The 23,192-nt window shown below is 41.9% G+C and overlaps 1 protein-coding gene and 1 long non-coding RNA gene across 6 annotated transcripts; one reads left to right on the top strand and one right to left on the bottom strand.

Moving 5' to 3' along the window:
- Nucleotides 1-519: 519 nt before the first annotated feature.
- LOC119855120 lies at nucleotides 520-3,982 on the bottom strand. The gene is made up of 3 exons (XR_005292756.2): nucleotides 3,875-3,982; nucleotides 1,023-1,075; nucleotides 520-771 (listed from the first exon to the last, which is right to left on the bottom strand). It is a non-coding gene; the product is annotated as an uncharacterized LOC119855120 (long non-coding RNA).
- LSM6 (LSM6 homolog, U6 small nuclear RNA and mRNA degradation associated) lies at nucleotides 3,247-16,332 on the top strand. 5 transcript variants are annotated; one of them, XM_043513065.1, is made up of 4 exons: nucleotides 3,247-3,391; nucleotides 6,755-6,868; nucleotides 13,936-14,049; nucleotides 16,028-16,332. In XM_043513065.1, exons 2-4 carry the CDS (start codon nucleotides 6,775-6,777, stop codon nucleotides 16,060-16,062), a joined length of 243 nt encoding a protein of 80 aa, XP_043369000.1. In that variant the 5' UTR covers nucleotides 3,247-3,391; nucleotides 6,755-6,774; the 3' UTR covers nucleotides 16,063-16,332. The 5 variants fall into 5 exon arrangements, with proteins under 5 accessions (XP_043369000.1, XP_043369001.1, XP_038256493.1 ...); XM_043513066.1 differs by having other exon boundaries at nucleotides 3,268-3,380; nucleotides 6,757-6,868; XM_038400565.2 differs by having other exon boundaries at nucleotides 3,282-3,397; nucleotides 6,757-6,868.
- Nucleotides 16,333-23,192: the final 6,860 nt, after the last annotated feature.

Here is a 23,192-nt window from a genome sequence, read left to right on the forward strand (position 1 = left end):
TTTCTTTCTCCTCCCCAACCCTTCAAATTTGTGCAGAATTCTCTCTCTATTAATGGGAAAAGCAAAAACGACAATTATGTTAAAAGAACAAAAAGAGAGAACTATATAGGTTATTTCCCAGCATGTTTATTGCATAATTTCACAACTTCGGGTATCTGGTTGGGAGGATCTTCAAGGTCAATTTTCAAATACTATATAGCTCAAGAGGGAATGTGGAACTCCATACATGAATTTTGTCCCAGATTGATTTGGAATATACTAGATTCCATTGCCCACCATATTATAGAAAAATTCCGAGGCAGCTGCTTCAGAGAGATCCAGTACAGAGGCAGCTGTGTCCTCACTTCATCTTTCCAAGTAGTAGGAGGACAGAGGTCAAGGGAGGGAGTTATGGTTAACTGGGGAGAAAGTGTGGAGTTCTATATGTTAGAAGAAGGCTTGTAAGGGGAAGATGCTAATCAGCAGATCCCTCCCACCCCCATCCAGGGATAGTCATCCCACCCCCTGGCAGCTGAAAAGACCTTCCCCAATGACTTTTGTAGCACTAGCCAAATTTTCTAGCAGTAGCTCTGGTTATTTAAAAACATCAACAAAAACATTATCACAAATTGTGCCAAATTATGCTTTATTGATAGTAGAAGCCATAGAAGACAAGAACTGAATGGTCATAGAGATTAAACTAGATTAAATTTAGGGATGGTCTCTCCAGAACAAGTTTGTGGCACACTTGGAGACTCAGTATGAGGATGCTTGCATGCTGCTGTACCGGCTCTATGAATAGAAGAATTAAATTTCCACTGTTGTCAATCAAAAATCTTTCTGAAGCATAACATTCACTTACAAAATACTGAAAATAAACACAAGTGGAGTTTTTATATACTAGTCAAGTTCATATTAAGCACTGTCAAATGTGTTGGGCAAATAGAACATGTTAGAGAAGTTTTTAATATCAGCTATAAGTGAGCGTGTGCAAGAAGTTAGAGCATGGCTGGAAGTTATTCACACCACGACTTGCCACTTACCCCTTCTTCACCTTCACATTCCAGCACCTCAGTCTAGACCAGTTAACAGCTTTCTTAGTGGGAGAAACAAGACAAAGGAATCAGTGTATTTGAAAGTTTGTACCATTAACCCTTTAAATGATATCCTCTGAAAAGAGAAGGGAAGGCCCTTTTCACATGGCTCTAAAATTAATAGAATTGCAACAAAACATATATGAAACACACATATAAATAGCAAACTGCATGACATAACACCCTTCAGCTCTCACAGACCTCCTGTGTTAGGATGGACTGATCCTTTGGCCCTGTCATCATGTAGCAGGAGACAGTGGTGACGCGTAGGGGAGGACACACAGGTTCATGTGCCCCTCTCCAGATTTCTGTCAGGGTAGGGGTCGAGCTGAGTGCCGCTGATTGAGATGTGCCTGGAAAAGGCACCTTGTGCTCCCACTGAGCTTAGGGTTGCCAACTTTCTAATCACACAAACTGAACCTAGTCCCACCCCTTTAATGAGGCCACGCCCCCTTCCCCAAGGCCCGGCCTTCCTCTCACTACATTCCCCTTCCCTCGGTGACTCACTCTGCCGCACCCTCACTCACTTTCACTGGGCTGGGAGAGGGGTTTAAAGTGCGGGACGGGGTGCAGGCTCTGGGGTGGGGCCAGGAATGAGGGGTTTGGGGTGCAGGAAGGGGTTCCAGGCTGGGGGAGGTGGGGCAAAGGGGTTCAAGGTGTGGGAGGGGGTTCTGGGCTTGGGCAGGGGGTTTGGGTGCAGGGGGTGAGGGCTCCATCTGGAGGTGCAGGCTCTGGGATAGGGCTGGGGATGAAGGGTTTGTGGTGCAGGAGGGGCTCTGGATTTGGGCTCAGGGCTGGGGCAGAGGCTTACCTCCGGCAGCTCCCAGTCAGCGATGCAGTGGCAGTGGCAGTGGCGGGGCGGTAAGACAGGCTTCCTGCCTCTCCTGACTCTGTGCTGTACCCTGGAAGTGGCCAGCAGGTCTGGCTCCTAGGCAGAGGCATGTCAGGCAGCTCTGTGAGCTGCTCTAGCCCACAGGCACTGCCCCGCAGCTCCCATTGGCTGTGGTTCCTGGTCAATGGGAGCGTGGAGCCAGTGCTCGGGGCAGGGGCATGTGGAGCCCTGTGGTCCCCCCGCATAGGAGCCGGACCTGCTGGCCGCTTCTGGGGTGCAGTGTAGTGCCCCAGGACAGGTAGGGACTAGCCTAACTTAGCGCTGCAGGATTGCTGATCGGGCTTTTAACAGCTGTGCTGGCTGTGCTGACCGGAGCCACGAGGGTCCCTTTTTGACCAGGTCAAAAACCAGACACCTGGTCAACCTAGCTGAGCCCCACTAGGAGGTACCCAGAGCAGGGACCAGAGACGGGGCTGGCAGCAGCTCTGCCAGAGATAGCACAGGGAAGCTGAGTCCCGTCCCTTCCTCCCCGCAGCTGCAGTTACCTGCTCTGGCCCACGCCACGCCCACAGCGGGGAGGCGATGGGAGAAGTAAGAGGGGAAGGAGCTGTGAGGAGAGTGGGGGCAAGGCGGGTGTGGCTTGGAGCAGGTGTGGGAGACACAGGGAAAGGGGCCAGAGATGACACGTAGGGTAGTCACATGCCTCCTTCGTACAAGCATTTCATAGAGACATAAGAACGGCCCTACTGGGTCAGACCAAGGGTCCATATAGCCCAGTATCCCGTCTGCCGACAGTGGCGGGTGCCCGGTGCCCCAGTGGGAAGGAACAAAACAGGGAATCATTAAGGGATCCATCCTGTCACCCATTCCCAGCGTCTGGCGAACAGAGGCTAGGGACAGCAGATTCTAAACAGGTTTCAGAGCAGCAGCCGTGTCAGTCTGTATTTGCAAAAAGAAAAGGAGGACTTGTGGCACCTTAGAGACTAACCAATTTATTTGAGCATAAGCTTTCGAGAGCTACAGCTCACTTCATCGGACTCATTCGGTGGAAAATACAGTGGGGAGATGTAAACTAACTACACTCTTGTAAGACTCAGACCTAGTTTGAGCAAATCTGACAGAGCGCTGACCTGCTCTGGGCTCTGGCTAGGGCGTGGTCAGGACTTAGCTAGCCCCAGGCTGGCAGTGGCAGCAGGGCAGGCGGGGAGCTGGAGGGACAGAGACTTGGCAGTGGCGGCTAAAGGGCAGAGGACCCTTCGAACCCAAGCACTGGCCAACAACCCCCGCCCCAAACGCTCCCCCGCCCCGCCCCGCGCTAAACGCGCGCTCAGTTTGTTGGGTGTTTTGGCTCAGCCCCCTGACCGTAGCGGAGCCGGAAGTCTGGGCGGGGGCGTTGATTGGTTGCGAGCGCTGCCAGTCCCTCGCTTCGCTTGGGAACTGGTCGCACTGAGTGGCCGCCGGCGGACAGGGCGCGGATGAGCGAGCGAGTGAGGTGGGTGCGCGCGAGCTCGGTGGCCGCCGCGCGCCCGGGCCGCTGCGTCCGCACGGGCTCCACGTGGTCAGGGCCGCCGCGCGCAGCCGGGGCGCGGCTCCTCTGCCCCTCGCTCCCTGCGTGCGCCGGGGCCCCGCGCGGTCCGGGGGGAGGGAGGATCCCGCTGCCTGCCGCAGGGAAAGGCGCGTGCGGCTCCACGCCGGGCCCTGCCCAAAAACGGCCCGAGCAGCCGCTGGGGCTTGGAGTAAAATCCCAGCTGGGGGGGGGGGCGCGGCGGCTGCGGCCCCGGCCCCGGCCCCGGCCCCGGCCCCGGCCCCGGGAGCGGAGTGGGGCTGATTGGGCAGCGGTTCCACCGCTGAATTCAACGCCCCGGGCCTGCTACCGCCGCTTGCAGCCCTGTTGGGTTCGAGGGAGCTGCGTGTCCCGAGCGAAGGGTGTAGGGTCAGGCCGGGCGCACTAACAGCGAGAGGAACTTACAGGGAGGGTTGGACGGTAGCTGCATCCCATCATAACGTTTGGCTTTGCACAGGCCCTTTTGCTCCCCTCCATTGTGAAGCCCAGAAAGGATCTAGCGAAGTGGGGTGGAGCAGCCCACAAGGCAGGGTGGATAGTGGGTAGTAGAGCCTGCCCAAGTCCATCACCAACCCGCGCCCACCAGGGGCTGTTCTTCTCGCTTGGGGTTCTATCCTCTATTTCTGAGCTATTGCAATGTCAGCCTTTGGCTCGTACTTTTGCATATAGTCTTCGTTTTTTCATATGGTGGTTCCATTTGCTGGTGGTTTTCTATGTGGTGCACCTAAATTCAATATAACCGTTACTAGATGAGTGACAGTGTAAAAATCCCGTTAAAATCTGCATGACCATTTCTGATCTGAAGTATCCTAAATGAGAGATGGAAAATAACCCAATATATGTGCCTATTCATGTAATGCAAAATTGTTATCTAGACAATATCCTCAAGAACTTTTAAAATCTTTTAATCAATTGGGTCTCTGCTGCTTCTCTTGTGATGCTATTATACAGCTTTATATAAAGTAAGGAAGCTTTGTTTGATCTTTATCTTATTTGTATTTATTTGTATATCACAGAGTGTGTTTGATGATGTTGACCAATCTACACATTTAAAGATTTTTTGTCCCTGAGCCACACACAACTGAATGGTGTAGTTAAGTCAACCTAACTTTCAAGTGCAGACCAGCCCTTAGACTGTTAAAATACATTAAATACACTCAAAATTTTTTTCTGTATCTTTTGCTATAGTTGACACACAGATGATGGTGTGTAATCACTACAGAAAGGAAAGTGGTTCATGAAACACTATGGAGTCCACATGGTACAAAAGTTTGACACCTCCCCCCCACATCTAATAGAGAAGTGTTTTCTTAAAGGAATTAAAATTAAGGTGTTCAGCCTTCATCTTTGATCAATAAAGTCATTTTACACCATTGGTTTCAGTCAAGGTTCTAGGGTTTACTAGTCCTACCCTTCTGCCCTGGAAGCTGAGAAACAGTTCTACGGAGTTGCTGGTCATGTCTTAACTCATTTAGAAGGTGAGAAGTAGAAAAGGGATGTTAGAATTCACATACAAAAACCTAGCCCAGATATAAGAATAGACTGGATAATATGTATTCTGACTACTGAAGAAGTACAATGACCCAGGACAATTCATACTTTTAATTGACTACAGCGTTTAAAACATGTGAAAGTGTAAAAGTTTTCTGAGTAAGGCTGTCCAATGGTTAATGTGGGTAATTGAAAATAGCATAGCAAGATGATGAGTGAGCTGTAGCTCACGAAAGCTTATGGTCAAATAAATTTTTTAGTCTCCAAGGTGCCAAAAGTACTCCTTTTCTTGTTACGTTCTCTAAAAGTGATTAGATTGCTTATGGTGTTAATACAAATTGGCTGTCTTGTATATTTAGATTGTAAGTTTTCGGGGTCTTTCCCTGCAGTATAGTTTGTATCGTGCATAGCATAATGGACCCCAAATTCGGTTGGGATCTCTAGATGCTAGTATAATACAAATAATAATGTGGGAGTGTTCCTGAGTAGACTTTTCCAGTGTAAACTTGCGTAATATTTTTAATGAGTTCTAAAACTTGATTGTTGAATTTACATCATACTGAAAATTAGCAGTGAGCAGTGTCAGCAAGTAAAATACAGGTTGGTAGGCCACAATTTTAGGTCTTTCTTCTAATAAAAGATATATACAATGCATTTGTAGACACACCATACTGATTTTACTATTGTGCCCATTGCAGTAATATTAAATCCATTAAGAAAAGCTTCTGCACATCCAGGACTCTGACATGCTAACTTTTGCATTCCCTCTTCCTTCTCGCTCCCCATTCTGTGGGAGTCTTTATATTGGAAAAAATAGTACACTAAACCTGAGCCTTTGTGGGGGAAGCTAGGTGATTCGTGTAGGTTGTGTGTGATGCTAGACATAAGTTTTAGAAACTACTTTTGCTTTTTATTTATTTTTATTTTAAAAGTAGAAGTCAGTAAAGAGAATAGTCATGTTCAGATACTTCTTTGGTCTTTTATATAAAAACATCTTTAAAATATTTCTTCTGTTTTTAGTTTTGTTAAATATGTTTAGAGTTTTGTTTTAGTAGTTTTATTTGCTGCTGTTAGCTTTGTTTCTAAAAGTGAAACTTTGTAGATGAGTTGATAATACAGATCAGTTCTTAGTATGTTTTTAACTGAATCTAAAGCATGCACAATACATACTCATGTACTGATTATTTCTATATGTTGTGTACATGATATACAGTGGCTCTATTCTGAACTCTCACACCAGTGTAACTTCATCAAGTTTTAGAGAGTGACTTCAGCCGAATTATTCTTGACTTTCATTAGTGTAACCAAGATCAGAATCGGCCAGAATTTTACTTTTAACACAATCTCCTTGCTCTTTCCATTTTGAGATAGCAGTCTGCATATAAGTATATTTTTTTTTTTAGATATGAAACACTCATTAACTATTCTTGATTCCATAATTCAAGTAAAGCTGCTGTAACGAAAGGTGTTATGGAAAAGAAAAGCCTTTGCTGGCTACATTGGAAATTTGCAAGAGGCACAGCATGGTGAACAGATGTTTAACAGAAAAACATATGAGGATTCCTATTAAGAATTTCAGAAACTGCAAGAAAGTTAAATGGAATGTTAAGCCATGCTATGGCTGTGGAACTGCAGTTTTAAGTCTGTCCTCTTTTTCTGAAGATTTCACTTTTATCCATTTTGATATTTTTTCCCTGCTGAACACTTTGAGAGCCACAAGACTGCCTGTCTTAGTTGAATATATGTTTTAAGATCTGTATTTGAGTTATTTATCTAAGCATTTTTTTCCCTCCCAGCCCACCAGGACTATCACAATGAGTCTCCGGAAGCAAACCCCTAGTGACTTCTTAAAACAAATTATAGGAAGGCCTGTTGTTGTAAAGTTAAATTCTGGAGTTGATTATCGAGGTAAGTTCTCCCCACTCTCTCCCATAATGAATAATGTCTACATTCTCACTGTTTGTATTTGTCCCTTCCTCCCCCAATGCTTAACTTTAAAACAATGACTGTCCCATAACTAATAAAAGCAAGAAAACTTTGCAGGAATGCTAATTTCTTGGTACCTGTATTTGCTTTCTGAGGCCGTGTTCATATGGTGGCTTGCATATATCAGGAATTATTGCTATAGTAATAATAGCTTGAGCTGGATTTTCAAGTTCGGGTTGTGACTGGTGCAATCCTGAATCCGTGCCCCAGGGTGACATGTTCATTTTAGTGATTTACGTAAGCTCTAGAGAGAATTTTGGTTGGGAATCTTGAACTGGGGATCCCAGTTAGTAGTGCAGTGATCTGAAGTGTTAGAATAGCCAATTTTAGATTTGGGAAAGGGTGGCATAATGTTAAATAAATAAGTCTGGAGAAATTGCTGATGGGGAAAAAAGAGGTTTTTTTTTTTTTTTTTTAATTAAAACAATTTGTCTAGGTCATTGGTCTTGAAAGAAGCATGTAGGCTCCCAGCATAGAAATTTCAAATCCCCTTGAGTTATGCATATGTTTAACTGTTGGATTGAGGCTTCAGAGTGGGATTTTTTAAAAAGAACCTAAGTAATGTAGGAGCAAAAGTTCTAATGGCTCTAAGTAGGATTCTTGTTCTAACATCCCTTAAATACGTTTGAAAATCCAAGTTAGTCATGGACCTATCCTCTCATAGGATTATCAAGGAGAATCTTCTCTTACAGGTCTAGTGTATCAGCGTGACTTCGACCAGAATAGGTCTGTTGGCTCCCTGTTTTCTCTCTTTTTTTTTTTTTTTTTTTTTTTTTTTTTTTTTTATTAAGCAGTGTCATCAGAGGTCTATATCTCCCTGCTTGCTTTTAGTGAGGAAGAGGGGACTGGCTGTAAAGTGAAGTCAGCTGAGTTATACCTATGTAAAAACTGGTGTGATCAGTATCTGGCCCAAAATTATTTTACTGAGTGCTTCAAATATTTAAATGTTATGGGCCAGATACTGATCACACCAGGTTTTACATAGGTATAACTCAGCTGACTTCACTTTACACTGTTTGAGAGAATAGCGCATGTGTTGTGGTGAGGAAAATTTACTTAGGGATTTATTATAGTAAGTGAAACTATAATGTAAGCTACATTTGTGAAATTTCTTAACTTTTTGTTCAAAAAGGATTCCAAACTCTTGTTACAAATCTGTCAACAAATTTATCTACTTCTGTTTCTAGGCCGTGTTGCTAATTGTACTTTTTTGATATCACCTAATGCAGATATGACTGTATATAAAAAATGTCAAAATGTCTCGATTCTGTGCCAAGTGAATGCCACATTTAAGGAAAGAGGCCATGAAAAAGCACAAACCATATTTGGTAAATTACAATGTGTGACTTGCTTGCCTCTGTGTGTGTGTATATATACATTTAAAATGTAAATAGGAGGTTGGGTAATGATAACATTTTATGCCAGTCCTGTTAGTAGAGTGGAAAAATACAAGAGGAAGAAGAGAGAATGAAATAAGCCTGAACGCACACTAGGAACAAAAAAGGCTGTGAAAACACTGCCATTTAAGGCATACTGAGTGATATTTTTAAAGGGTATGTAGTCAACTTTAGTCTCACTTGTGTGAAATTATTTTTTACCTGCTATTGTTAAAAGGAATTCCTGAGATTACTAAAACAGAGATAAGAGGGGGAAAATCGTTCATTTTGTTTATTTCATGCAATTAACAGCACTTTGTGTAGTCAGTCAATTTCTCCTATTTGTGTGGAAAGAGAAGAAAGAAAAACACTTGCAGGAAAATGTGATCCTAAGACCATAAAAGTTGGCAGGAGAGTTCAAATTCCCAGTTATTTAATGGAAGATCTTACAGTAACACTGCTGAGATGTGAGGATGTATGCTAGAGAAGAATCAAACTGGATTGTTTTTCCACATTGCTGTTCTTTAATCCAGACAGTTACACAATTAAATTATAATAATTATTTAGAACCCAAAAAGTACCAGATGCTTTCTGATCCCAGAGGAAAGCATAGTCCCAACCCTAAAGAATACAGTCTAAGACGACAAAAATGATGAGTAGTAGGGGAAGGGATACAACATACAAAAAGGCCAGTGTGACAAGGCACACATCTTACTAGTTGCAAGTTTAGTGTGTTTAACAAAAAAAAATATTTTAAAATAGTTTTGTTCTTCAAATTATCCTCAAGCTTCAGTTCTAGTGTCCCTAGCACCTGTTCCTCCCAACATTAAACCCTTTCCCTCTACATAAATGAACAATTTGTTTATTAAGTAAACGGAATACGTAAATAGATGGCTAAAATCCTAATCCTGCCTTGAGTTCCATGCTGGTGAAGCTCTTTTGAAGAAACAAGGATTCATGGGTGTCACAAAAGAAGCAGGTCTTGAGGAGGGATTTAAGGGGCTTAGTGGACCAGCTCAGAAAGTGCATTCCGTATATAGAGTGCAGTGCCGAAGAGGACTAAGAGAAAAGTGGGAAAGGAAGTTATTTTTTTAAAAGCAACATTGGCTTTGTATTCATTTGTTTAAATTCAAGAAAATAAAGTACTAAAGGGCAGGGAATTTTTCTTCATCATCAGGGAGGAGGGATAGCTTAGTGGTTTGAGCATTGGCCTGCTAAACCCAGGGTTATGAGTTCAATACTTGTGGGGGCCATTTAGGGGTCTGGGGCAACAATTGGGGATTCGTCCTGCTTTGAGCAGCGGGTTGGACTAGATGACCTCCTGAGGTCCCTTCCAACCCTGATATTCTATGAAACTAAACTGCATAACTACTTTGGAAAATAGATGCCTGTGGCATGTTTAAAAATGTGTTCATTTTAAAATATTGCAAACTTAATTATATTGAAATAAAAATGTATAGTATTTTTTAAAAGTAAATATGTCAGTTACTACAATTTTAGCTGAGTTGTATTAAGAAGTTTATTGAAATGTGTAATTTATAGCATGAAGATAACAGCTGCCAATCAAAGTTTTTTCTTTAAAGATATTGTAGATCAAAATTGTTATAAAATGTGGCATATTATGGGGCATTATGCTATCCTATATTAAGGTGATCACTTCATGGATATTGAAGTTATTTATTTAAACTAAAGGACTAAGAGAGCTGTCTGAGGTGCTCTCTGGACCGTTAATGTTGCTTTTCAGTAAGACTTGGATCACTGGGGAAGTTCCAGGAAACTGGAAGAAAGCTAATGTTTTGCCGTTTTTAAAAAGGTGATTGGAATGACCCTGTAATTATAGACCTGTCAGCCTGACATCAGTCTCAGCCAAGATAACGGAGAGGCTGATACAGGGCTCGGTTAATTTAAAAAAACCTAACAGAAAGAGTGTAATTAATGCAAATTAACATGAGTTTATGGAAAATTGATCCCGTCAAACTAAGTTGATATTTTTTTGACGAGATTACAAGTTTGGTTGATAAAGGTAATAGTGTTGACATAATATACTTAGACTTCTGTTAGGCATCAAACTTGGTACCACATGACATTTTGTTTTAAATATATTAGAATGATATGAAATTAACATGGCACACATTAAATGGATTAAAAACTAGCTCAATGATGGGTCTCAGAATGTAACTGTAGATGGGGTATCATCATCATGTAGGTGTTTTTCATGTGGGATCGTGCAGGGATCAGTTCTTGGCCCTACGCTGTTTAACATCTTGATCAGTGACTTGGAAAAAAACATAAAATTATCACTGATAAAGTTTGCAGATGACAAGAATTGGGGGAACAGTAAATCATGACAAGGACAGGTCACTGAGTCAGAATGATCTAGATTACTTGGTAAACTATGCACCAGCAGACAATGTGTTTTAATACAGATAAATATAAATGCCTACATCTGGTAACAAAGAATGTAGGCCATACTTACAGATGGAGAACTCAATCATATGAAGCATTGACTCTGAAAAAGATTTGGGGGTTCTAGTGGATAATCAGCTGAACATGAACTCCCACTGAGGACAAAAGAGCTAATGTGATCCTGGGACACACAAGCATGGGAATCTTGAGTTAGATAAAAGAGATGATTTTACATCTGTATTTAGCATTGCCGTGTAGTTCTGATGCCCACAATTCAGGAAGGATGGTGATAAATTGGAGGGGAAGAGCAGCCAGGAGAATGATTAAAGGATTAGAAAACATGTCTTATATGATAAACTCAAAGAGCTCAATCTATTTATCATGGCAAAGAGAAGGTTAAGGGATGACTTGGTTACAGTCTATAAGAACCTACATAGGGAGCAAATATTTAAGAATGGGCTTTTCTGTCTAGCAGAGAAAGGTATAACATGATTCAATGGCTGGAAGTTGAAATTGGACAAATTCAGACTGGAAACGGGAGTTAGGTTTGTAGAAATTTTGGTGTTGCCCAGAGGGCTCTGCCCCCCCACCTTTCTTATGCTCTGCGAGGGAGTTTGGGTCGGGGGAGGAGGTCTGAGGTACAGGCCCTGGGCTGGGGCAGGGGATTGGCATAGGACGGTTGAGAGGTTGGGCTCTGGGATGGAGTCCGGGTGCAGGCTCTCAGATGGAGTTTGGGTGCTGGGTGCAGGCTCTGGGCTGGAGCAGGGGTGGGGGTGCAGGAGTGGGTGAGGGTGAAGGCTCTTGGAGGGAGTTTGGGGGTAGGAGAGGGTGTGTGGGAAGGGGTGGGGGTTCAAGCTCTGGGAGGGAGTTGGGCTGGGGCAGGGGATGCAAGAGGGGGTGAGGGGTGCAGGCTCTGGGAGGGAGTTTGGGGGGTGGGAGGGGATGCTTCGGAAGGGGGTGCAGGTTCTGGGAGGGAGTTTGGGGGCTGGAGGGGGCATGTGGGAAAGGGGTGGGGAGTGCAGGCTCTGGGAGGGGGTGGTGGGGTGCAGCATTTATGGGGAGGGGACTGCCATCACATGTGGTTCCTTCCTCCCTTGCTGCCCCTCACCATAGCCTCACTGGGGGTGGGGGGTGGGGCTGCTCCTTGCCCAGCGTTGGGCAGGAATGGTGGCAGGGGGGTGCGGATAAACACTCATCGAAGCCCCAGCAGCTGCTCCGGTGAGTGAAGTCCACTCCAGATATCTCCTGCCGGAAGGAAGCCCCCTCAGTGTCTCCTCCTGGTGGGTGCAGGGGGAGGGCTGTCAAGCATGTTTATGCCTCCTCTCTCTCCCCCTCCTGAGATTCAGCAACAGCCAGCTGACTCAGCCTGCCGCCAGCTCTGCTCTTGTGCTGCAGCCTGAGGCAGCAGGAGCAGCCACCAGTGCAGGCAGGCAAGGGGGAGCCGTGCAGCTTTCATTCAGGCATGACACTCCTGGGGCTTGGGGGGGGGGGGATGCTCTGGGACGCGGGGGAGGGGAGAGACCCAGCTCCAAACATTGGTGGAGCACGGTCCTCAGCCTTGAATATTCCTGGAGGCCGGGCACCATGGGCCCATACAACTTGCCACCCCGACTGGAAATAAGGTGTAAATTTTCAGTGGGGAGAGCAATTAACCTTTGGAGCAATTTACTAAGGGTTATGGTGGAGTCTCCATCACTGACAATTTTTAAATGAAGATTGGATGTTCTAAAAGATCTGCTCCCAGGAATTATTTTGGGAAAGTTCTGTGGCTTGTGCTATACCAGAGGTCAGACTAGATGGTCACAAATGGTGCCTTCTGGCCTTAGAATCTGTGAATGTTGGCACAAGAACAAATGGCTATAAACTGGCTGTGAACAAATACAGGCTGGAAATTAGAAGAAGGTTTGTAACCAGCACAGAAGTGAGGTTCTGGATCACCCTCCCATAGGAGTTGTGGGGCCAAACAACTTAATGAGTTTTAAGAAAGAACTGGACAAATTTATGAGTGTGATTGTATGACAGGGTTGCTTGTGATGGTAGGGGGTAGGACCCAAGAGTCCTGAGGCTTATTTCCAGCTTGTTTTATGTTCCTAAAAGCTCATGCTTCAGGATTTCAGCCAGTCACTGCAGGAGTCAGGAAGGGATTCATACCCGCACAAACCACGTATCTTCTGTTCGTTGTTGGTGTTTTTAAATCTCCTTTCTCTGAAGCATGTGGGATGGGCATGGCTGGAAATGGGACATTGGACAAGGGGGACCAGGGCTCTGAGAGGCACTGAGCATGCTCGCTCTCTGGTCCTTGGCTGGCTGGTTTTTGCTCACCTGCTTAGGGTTTAACTGGTCTCTATTTGAGGGGTTGTGAAGGAATTTTCCCCCAGGTCAGATTGGCAGTGACTTTGGAGGTTTTTTGCTTTTCTCTGCAGCATGTGGGTGTGGATCATTTGCCACAGTTATCTGGATATATCTCACTTAATCATTTTCCTGCCATTGTGTGGGACCTTGGGCTCTGGTGTACCTCAGTCCCTTCTGTTCTCTGCCTGTGGCACATAATAGTCTAATCTCCTGTGGTCTATAATACTTTCATCTAATTTCAGTTTAGTGGCAGTGATGGGGAATGTTGGTGGTCTGTGATATACAGAAGGTCAGACTAGACGATCTCATTGTCCCTTCTGGCCTTGACTCCATGACACCATGACTCTGATGTCTCTGACATGTCATTTAGATAAAAAACTCAACCTCTTTTATATAGACTTTCCATTCATTTTTCTAGCTAAATTCAGTGTGCCCAGTTCCTTTCTAATACATGGGGCTCTTCTGTAGAATATTAAGGACCACTCATCTCTTGCTAATACATAAATGAATTGCACCATTTTCAACTTTCAGAGCAGAAGCAGTTGATCTTGTGACAGAGTTCTGTTTTATCACAAGCAATATTTTTTCATTTACGGAGCAATTGATGAAGATTTAATCACTACCTGGTGGATGATGAGGATATGGTGACAGTTTTTCATTGTACCATTGTTGACCTGCTTTCTAATTGGCTTAGAGGAGACTGTATTTCAGTTAATCAGAGCAGTTTATCTAGAAAGAGAGGTTTGAGTTGTATTTGAAGAATAAAAGACTCTCAGATTTATGTTTACCCTGATTTTTTAAATCTAATTTTTTGTTTTGTTTTTTAAATTTTTTAAAACTTGTTAATGTCTTCAGGTGTCCTGGCTTGCCTGGATGGGTATATGAACATAGCTCTGGAGCAGACAGAAGAATATGTAAATGGTCAATTAAAGAACAAATATGGGGATGCATTTATCCGAGGAAATAATGGTAACTCTCCCTCCTTGCAATACTCTTGATTGGGAGATTGGTTTTTGGCATGGAATTTTTAATTTGAGGCATGTATGAAAAAAAAATTAGATGACTGCCTGTCTCCAGCCACATCCATTTCAAACTTTTTACTCTTGCAAGAAGCCTTACATAATCTTTCTTTTACCTACCATCTGTGTTCTCATTTCCTCCTGCTCTGCTATTTTGATCCTATGCTCTTCCTTATTCATCCCTGTGACTCCTTCCCCTCTCCCTATCTTTCACCAAGCACCCTCTCTTTTCTGTCCCTCCTTCTAACCCACCCATCACAGGACCCTTTCTTTTCTTAGTCAGCCAATCAATAACATTCACCAGACCTGTCTTCTCTATCTAGGTGTCCCTTGTTTCACAGAGCTTATGATGTCTTGCTCTGTAAAGCAGTGTGTACATTTATAGGGTTCTGTGGATATTGATTGCACTGTCATATACACTCAGTTTGATTGTCCAAAACTGAATGTTGACCAACTTAACTGTCTGATGCAGTTTATTAATAATTTAAGACTGTGCTTACAGGTGAAGACTTCACTCTCATTTAAGAAGATTGCAATAATTAACACTGACCCATGACACATTATAATGAGACTTTGCAAGGCTCAGCTACCATGGAAATAGGTGGAGTGTAAGGAACTAGATAGATAAGTTTTAGTGTAGTTCAAAGACAGTTACGGTCCTATCCCCACTACAGAATGGCCTATCTTTAACTGTACTGAGGGATAATGGTAGTGTAACCCAACCCCTTGAGATGGAGGTATTTTAATATAGGCATATTTTTCACCCTGGTAGCAGGAAATGCCAGGAAGAGAGGTTGGGAGGTGGTTGTGGGCAAAGATTCAAGAATGAACAGAGGGGCAGAGATCACATGTGCAGAGGAATCAGTGTAGAGAAGAGAAGTGAAGGCACAGGAATAGATGAAGTCACCCAGGAGCAAAATGTAAAGAGGAAAAAAGGAGAGGGCCAGGAACTGAACTCTGCGGACATCCACAGGCGAGGACAGAAAGAGGAAAACAAGAAGAGCACAGAGCCCATGAGAAAGAGAAATTAGACGGTCTTTGTCTTAATAGGAGGCTGAGAATAGAGAAGTCACCTTGAGGGTTGGCCAGGCATCTCTTACAGAATTTGGATAGGTGAGGTTGAAGCAATTATGGTCAAGGGTTTTTTGCCCCCATCTCACCTCTTCTTCCTCCCGCCCCCCCTCCTTTTTTTTTTTTTTTAAAGTCTTGGAAATAAGAGCATGTTTGAAAGGCTCGGAAAAACCTGGATGATGGCGAGGTAGTGAGAAGTCTTACCCCACATCTCATTATAGGCTGGGCTGTGATAGACTCTAGAAAACAGGTTGAGATGAGAAGTGAGACACCTCAGTTTGAGAGCATAGTTAATTCTGAAATATTTCACACTCTGGGCACCCAAGATGCAAGTATCATGGCTTCCTCCTTTCCCTATGCCCCAAAGGAAACCTTTTCCTAAAATCTTGCAAGAAACCTTTCATCACAAGACTACCTGGTACTGGCCCAGTAAGTGGAATGTACAGACTACTTCATAGGTTTCTGTGACCTTTGGAAAAGTTTTAAATGAGTGAGGATCCTGCACCTTTTGTTGTCAGATCAAGACTGATTTCTTAATCTACGCATCCTGAAAATCCGGTAGGACTCTCCTCAACATCACAGAAGGCAGTTCCAATTAAATTGGTTTTAGAAACAGTCACATTATAGAATCTATCTGTACATCTTCTATCTATTATGGGGCACAATTTGACAAAGTAATAAATTAAACTAAGTGTTCAACAAGGAAAACTGGAATAGAAACTATGTATATGTAGTTTGACTCAGGAAATATTGCTGTTGGAACTTCAACTTTTTTACATTTCCTGATTTAATTGATAGGGTAAACAAGGCACCTTATGTACGGAATTCTATAACGTTTCACTTCTTCCTTTTCACAGTTCTGTATATAAGCACACAGAAGAGGAGGATGTGAAGATGCCTAAAGAGAGAGGTTTTGTACTGCTGCATTTTTTCCTAAATGATGAGAACTGTTTGATTTGTAGTTAGTAATTCTTGGTTGAACAATACAACTGTTTAAATATTTCTGTTATTTGCTGTAAAGCTGGATTTACTGCAGTGACTATGGAGAGAAGGGGTTTTTTTAATTCCAAACTACCAAAATACAATTGTAAACTTTCCTGAACACTTGTTGTGAAAAAGTGCTTTGTTACACTGTACAGAATTAAATAAAAAATGGAAAAGTGTGTGATGTATGTATTGCTACAAGATAAATTTGAAGCAGTAATTGGTTTGGTTACTTATGGTACCGCAGAGTGGAAAATGAGGGTTTTGAGAATTATCCCACATTGGAACTTCGTAGCGTTGGCCAGGTGATAATTGTAACTCCCCTCCCTCTGCTATACAAATATTTTGTTGAAAATAACGTGGACCACTTGGGAAAAAAATAGGGCCCAGTTTAAATACTGAATTACACTAAGAGTCAACAGGGTAAAAAGTTCAGCTGCTGACTGGCAAAATTGGCCCAAAACTCTTGAATTATCAATTTGAATAGGGGATGTAACAGGATACTTCAACAATGGGGGCAGGGAAAGAATTGAATCAAATGGAAGAAAGCCCATGGGATTAACACTGTGGCAGCTATAGAAGTCAGTCACACAAGTGAACAGCTCTTTAGTTGGTATGCCAACAGAACCAGTAGGTCACTTCAAATCCTAGCAACTTTCTTTCCTCCAGATTGCAGTTACTTTGTTTTCTTTCCTTCTTTCTCTTCTCCCCACCAACACAATAATGAAGTTTTTGAAAAGTTAAAATTGGTTTTATTTTAAAATAATCTAAAGCTTTTTTCAAATTGCTCATCGGGTGAGGCTCTTAGTCTCAATGCTGTGTACGTATATAAACACATTGTGTGTCTTGTTCATGTTTTTTCATTATTCCCACCCCTTTCTTATACCACACAGCCCCTTCCATCCTTCAACTGTGCGCTAGCCAGCAATGTGAACAAATAGATATCAAGCTCTCAGCATGGAGTGTTGTGTCAGCAGGAGGGGGGGGAGAGAGAAAGGAATTGCTGCACAAGCAATGAAGTAAAAAACCGTGCATGTGTCCCACAGCAACTTTAAGAGATTAAGTCAAAGCTCAGTGAGTAAACTCAGCTAGGTTCTGGATGGCTACTTACTAGCTTATAAAATACTTTCTCTTTAATTTCTACTTGATTGCAATAAATAGCTTTCGGGTACCTATGAAGCGAAATCAGAGTGGAAAATTGCACTAATACCCAGTACTTAATGCTTTCCTGTTGCTCAGTGCAAGGTTACAACTTTGGGTAATGTACCTCATGCTGAGGTTGTTTAACCAATCTGTTAATGAGTTTTCTGAAACCTTGCTTTATTCTCTGAGTAGTTTATGCTGTCTTCAGGAACAACAAATACTTCTGAGTTGTGGATGAATGAGCACCAAACAATTGTGTGAATATTACAGTGGCCCGTTTTCCCCAAATACCAACAGGTTCTCAATGTCAGTAGGCAATGGTAACATTTCAATTATTCAGGGGAGGGAAATGCATGGCATTTTCCTTTTTTTTTTAAAAAAGATGGAATAATTCCAAACAATTATTTTGCAATTAATAGTTAACCTTCTATATTAAACATTGAAGGACTCTGCAGAACATACAGAGATACGGCATTATAATATGCTTCAATAAACTTATAATTTCTTGACAAGGATCCAACATGTAAGAAGAGAACACCAATGTACTCTTCTATAAATGACTTCTTTTAAGAAGAAAATAGATGTGCGTCCAAGTGGAGCATGCAGTTTCTCATTAGTTTTGTAGTATGTGTGTGGTTGGAAGGTTACTGTGTTCTCCATTCACTGAAGTTGTTTTAGAAGTAACTAATTTTATTTATTTGGTTTTTCTAAAATTTAGAACAATTTATTTTGTGAAGCTTGTATTTTATTACAAAAATTATGCATCTCCAACTTCATAAGTGCCATTTTTATATTTCTATAGGTTTAGCCATGGAACAACTTTGTAATCATGACAGCTATATAAGATGCTACTTCTGAAATGTCACCAGAACACATGATTTGTAATCACGCAAGTTGTTTAACATTGAGAACCAGAACTTGTAGAGGTTCTGCGAAGTGCTAAGATTTTCTTATTTACTTTAAGAATAAAAATGAATAAAATACTTAATTATCTTCAGAGTTCTGGAAAAATATTGCCCCTTGTGATGTAGATAAGCATTTCCATGTTACTGATGTACAGTTGTGATGTTCATTCAGTGATTTTATTATTATTTTTTTTTAATTAAGTGTTTTTTCAGGGTGAGACTTCCAAAAGTGACTAAAGATGTGTGACTTTCAAAGGGAATTAGGTGCTTAGCTCCTTTAGCCACTTTTGGGAAATGTCACCCTTAAGTCCCAAGAAGGTATTAATGAACATCACTCTGGTCTTTGTCCAAGAATTCCCACATTTAGATGTAGCACACTTTGGGTGTCTGATATCTTCCACCATGGATTTAGTTTGGCTGTTACATCACCATTGTTTGTACCACAATAAACTAACTGCAGGTGAATCAGGCAGGGATGGTTCCCTGTTATCCAAACATATGTTGTAAGTTTTAGAAGATTTTCATGTAAAATCCATCAGCCTGTAAAAGCAAAATAGCATGCCAGTCAAGTGTACAGACATAAGATACTGAATATAGTTACTGTGAAGAATGTAGGACGTTCCTATTTTTATGCAATGTATGTGACTTGGCTTCTCCATTCACTTCTGTATTGCTACCCACTGGGTGTGAAGAGGTTAATTTCTTCTCAGGCACAGTATATAAACAGGGAAGTGACTGGCCATGAGTCAGTAGGCATGTCAGGGTCAGTATGAGTAGTCCATCAAGAACTGTTGGTATGTGAATGGAAACTAATGATTGGACCATTGACTTTTAACAACTGCTGGCCAAGGGGCACTACTTGTGAAAACAGCATGATTGGTACTAGAGACAAAGCACGGAAGTCTGAGCAGACTGCAGTAAGATTCCTGACTCAGTGCAGAGAGTCAACCCAGGGAGGTTGTGTGCATCTAGGCTTTACTTTACCATTCTAATCTAATGTTCCTAAACGTCTTGTTTTATAGAGGCTGTTCTGTGCAGCTGTAAGAGCTGTTGGTTCTAGAGCTCCCAAGAAGGGCCACTTGATTGAAGCATTGTATTTAATGGGTGGGGAGACTATCTTCCCCCTATTAAGAAATAAGCTCCGATGGTTCTGAAGCCCAAGCTCCTAGCTGTACAAGGAGAGGATGTGACACTTAATCTCCCATCCACACACATGTCCAAAAATAAACTCAAGAGTCGTGACCTGGGATATGCTTGATCCCTAAATCTGGCCAGAAACACTATTTCCCACCAGCATGTGAAATTTGGACTAGCTATATTTAAATTAAGTTAGCTATAGCATCTTAACTAATAGCCTGGTTAGGGTGAATACACATGAAGATGTGCGGCACCATCAAGAATGAGAAAAGAAAGGGGGAAAAAAAATCTTAAAGGTAACTAAATGTTTGAAGAAACGGAATTGCATTCTATAGCAGTCAAAAGCAAATGACCCTCCTGGGGCTCCAGCTGGCTGTATCCCCCAGATATAAAGGGCTAATTATTACAAGAGCGTGCTGGGATCCCTTTAAAGAATCCCCTTAAAAATGTAAACCCAAATCAATGGCCATGCAATCAGTTCTTAGGATGTCTGTTCCTTACCCTTTCCCTATTTCTGAGGGACTCATGAAAACTAGCATAGGATTTTGAAGGCCTGCTGTTTTTTATATTTGAGTTAGTTCTGTTCATCTTTCCTATGCTGTGACATTACATTAACGTACAAATGTCTAGATCCCTTTTTAGTTGCTGCCTTTACTTGAGATTTTTCAGCATGCTACTGCCCAAGCTTGCAGATAAACCCACTTTATTACCATAACTCATTGGACTTCAATGGGATTAAAAGTAGGAGTGTCAATCAATCACAGTTAACTCCCGCAATTAACTCAAATTAATTGCGATTAATCATAGTTTGAATTGCACTGTTAAACAATAGAACACCAATTGAAATGTATTAAATATTTTTGGATGTTTCTCTCCATTTTCAAATATATGGGAGTCCTTGGACTTACGACACAATTCTGAGGAACAAATTGTGTTGTAAGTCAAAACCGCTTTTCCCATAGGAATCAATGGTATGAAGGGGTGATTGATTCCTGAACCAAGGCTTGATTTCACCACATCAATTCAGATTTTTGTACGAAATGAATTATAATGAAATGAATTATAGATGATTAATGTAGCAACATCAATGTATTTACTGTACACTGTATTTTGTAAACAGCATTCAAACAAACATATAAACTCATATATGCTGCTCAGAATACTGGCAACACAGGCTCAGAAAGCCAGGGAGAATGGTATACATGCTGAGCCTTGGACAGTCACTGTTCAAGCTTCCTGTTTGGCTCCCAGCCCTGGGCTCAGCCAATCAAAAACAAGCAGCAATCCTACCCAGCAATAAACTACCCTGCTGCCTCAAAACCAGAGCCGGCTCTACCTTTTTTGCCACCCCAAGCGGAGAAGGAAAATGCCGCCAACAGGAAACAGGAGGAGGGGCTGCCGCAGGCGTGCCGCTGAAGAGGGAAGCAGAGGAGCTGCCACCAGCATGCTGCCGAAAGCCGCCACAGTGCTGCCCTTTCCCCGTTTGCCCTCCCAGGCACCTATTTGCTAGGCTGGTGCCTAGAGCCGGCCCTGCTCAAAACCAATCAGAAGCGACCCCTTCCAGCTCTATACCAGTGTAACGTAACCATGAAGTGATTTCCAATAACTTTATGCAAATCAAGCATTGTAAGGGCGAAACAAGCATCAGGGGCAAAAGGGGCAGTCAATTGAAAAACATTGTAAGTGGCATCTGATGTAAGGACTCCCTGTATTGTTTTAAATTACAATACAAAATACAAAGTTTACAGTGCTTGCTTTATATTATTTTTTTTATTACAAATATATGCACTGTAAAAATGATAAACAAAAGGAATAGCCTTCAGTTCACCTCATACAAGTACTGTAGTGCAATCTCTTTATTGTGATAATGCAACTTATAAATGTAGATTTTTTTTGTCACATAACTGCACTCAAAAACAAAACAATGCAGAACTTCAGAACCTACAAGTTCTATTTCTATTTCTTGTTCAGCCAATCGCTAAGACAAACAAGTTGTTTACATTTACGGGAGATAATGCTGCTCTCTTCTTATTTACAATGTCACCAGAAAATGAGAACAGGTGTTCGCCTGGGACTTTGGTCATTGCATTGCAAGGTATTTATGTGCCAGACATGCTAAACATTCATATGCCCCTTCATGCTTCAGCCACCATTCTAGAGGACAAGTTTCCATGCTGATGACCCTCATTAAAAAAAAATAATGCATTAATTAAATTTGTGATAGAACTCCTTGGGGGAGAATTGTATGTCTCTGGCTCTGTTTTACCCACATTCTGACATATAGTTCATGTTATAGCATTCAGTCTCAGACAATGACCCAGCCTGTGGTGTTCATTTTAATTTCGTTGCAGATTTGACAAAACGCAAAGAAGGTACCAACGTGAGATTTCTAAAGATAGCTACAGTAGTCCACCCAAGGTTTAAGAATCTGAAGTACCTTCCAAAATCTGAGAGGGATGAGGTATGGAGCATGCTTTCCAAAGTCTTAAAAGAGCAATATTCTGATGCAGAAACTACAGAACCCGAACCACCAAAAAAAAAAAATCAACCTTCTGTTGATGGCATCTGACTCAGATGAGGAAAATGAACATGTGCTGGTCTGCACTGCTTTAGATAGTTATCAAGCAGAACCTGTCATCAGCATGTCCTCTGGAATGGGGGGATGAAGCATGAAGGGACATATGAATCTTTAGCACATCTCGCATGTTAATATTTCACAGTGCCATGCAAACACCTGTTCTCACTTTCAGGTGACATTGGGCAGCATTATTTCCTGCAAATGTAAACAAACTTGTTTGTCTGAGCGATTGGCTGAACAAGAAATAGGACTGAGTGGACTTGTAGGCTCTAAAGTTTTACATTGTTTTATTTTTGAATGCAGTTGGTTTTGTACATAATTCTATATTTTTAAGTTCAACTATTGTACTACAGTATTTGTATTAGATGAATTGAAAAATACTATTTTTTTTGTTTTTTACAGTGAAAATATTTGTAATCAAAAATAGATATAAAGTGGGCATTGTATTCTTTGTTTTCTGTGTTGTAACTGAAACCAATATATTTGAAAATGTAGAAATATTAAAATAAATGTTATTCTATTATTGTGTAAAAGTGTGATTAATTGCACGATTAATCATGATTAATATTTTTAATTGCTCAACAGCCCTAATTAAAGCAAATGTGCAAGTGTCTGCATGATTTGGGCCTCATAGCATTGGAACAATGGAAGAAATAGTGCTTACATCTTAAATTTGTATCCTTTTGCTTGTTGCCAGCTTTGACCTGTTGTCATTTTTGAAAGCAAGCAATTGCTCAGCAAATTGCTTGATATTTTGTTATTTCAGTGCCAAATTGTACTCCGTGATACCCGTACAACCCTGTTGAAGTCAATGGAAATTTATAGGCGTAAGTGGGAGCAGAACTTCTCCCATGGTTTTTACAGGCTGTGGCTATTCACCAAATAAAGGGTTTTTTTAAGTATTCTCTTCTTCATCCCCAACCTCCTTTAAATGTAGGCCACTGCTATCTGTTTTAAAGATGAATTGAAGTGCTTTTAAAAAAAATAAAGTTCTGCTTTGATCTTAATTATTTAAGTGCCTATTATTGTAACTCCACATGTGGCACTGCCATTGCTAACGTGCCCATAGTGCAGGGCCCCAATTGGGCCAGATATACTTGCACACATTTACCAATGCATTTTAAAGTAAAATATCTGAAAATTTATCCTTGGGTTTTTTCTCCTACTTCAGTGCTAACACCTAAAGCGAATGCTGCTCCCTGCACCATTTTAGATGGTAGTTGTCATAAATATAAAGGCAAGTGTAACCACCTTTCTGTGTACAGTGCTATAAAA

The sequence above is a fragment of the Dermochelys coriacea genome, chromosome 4 (genome assembly GCF_009764565.3).
Source record: "Dermochelys coriacea isolate rDerCor1 chromosome 4, rDerCor1.pri.v4, whole genome shotgun sequence".
Taxonomy (NCBI): Eukaryota; Metazoa; Chordata; order Testudines; family Dermochelyidae; genus Dermochelys; species Dermochelys coriacea.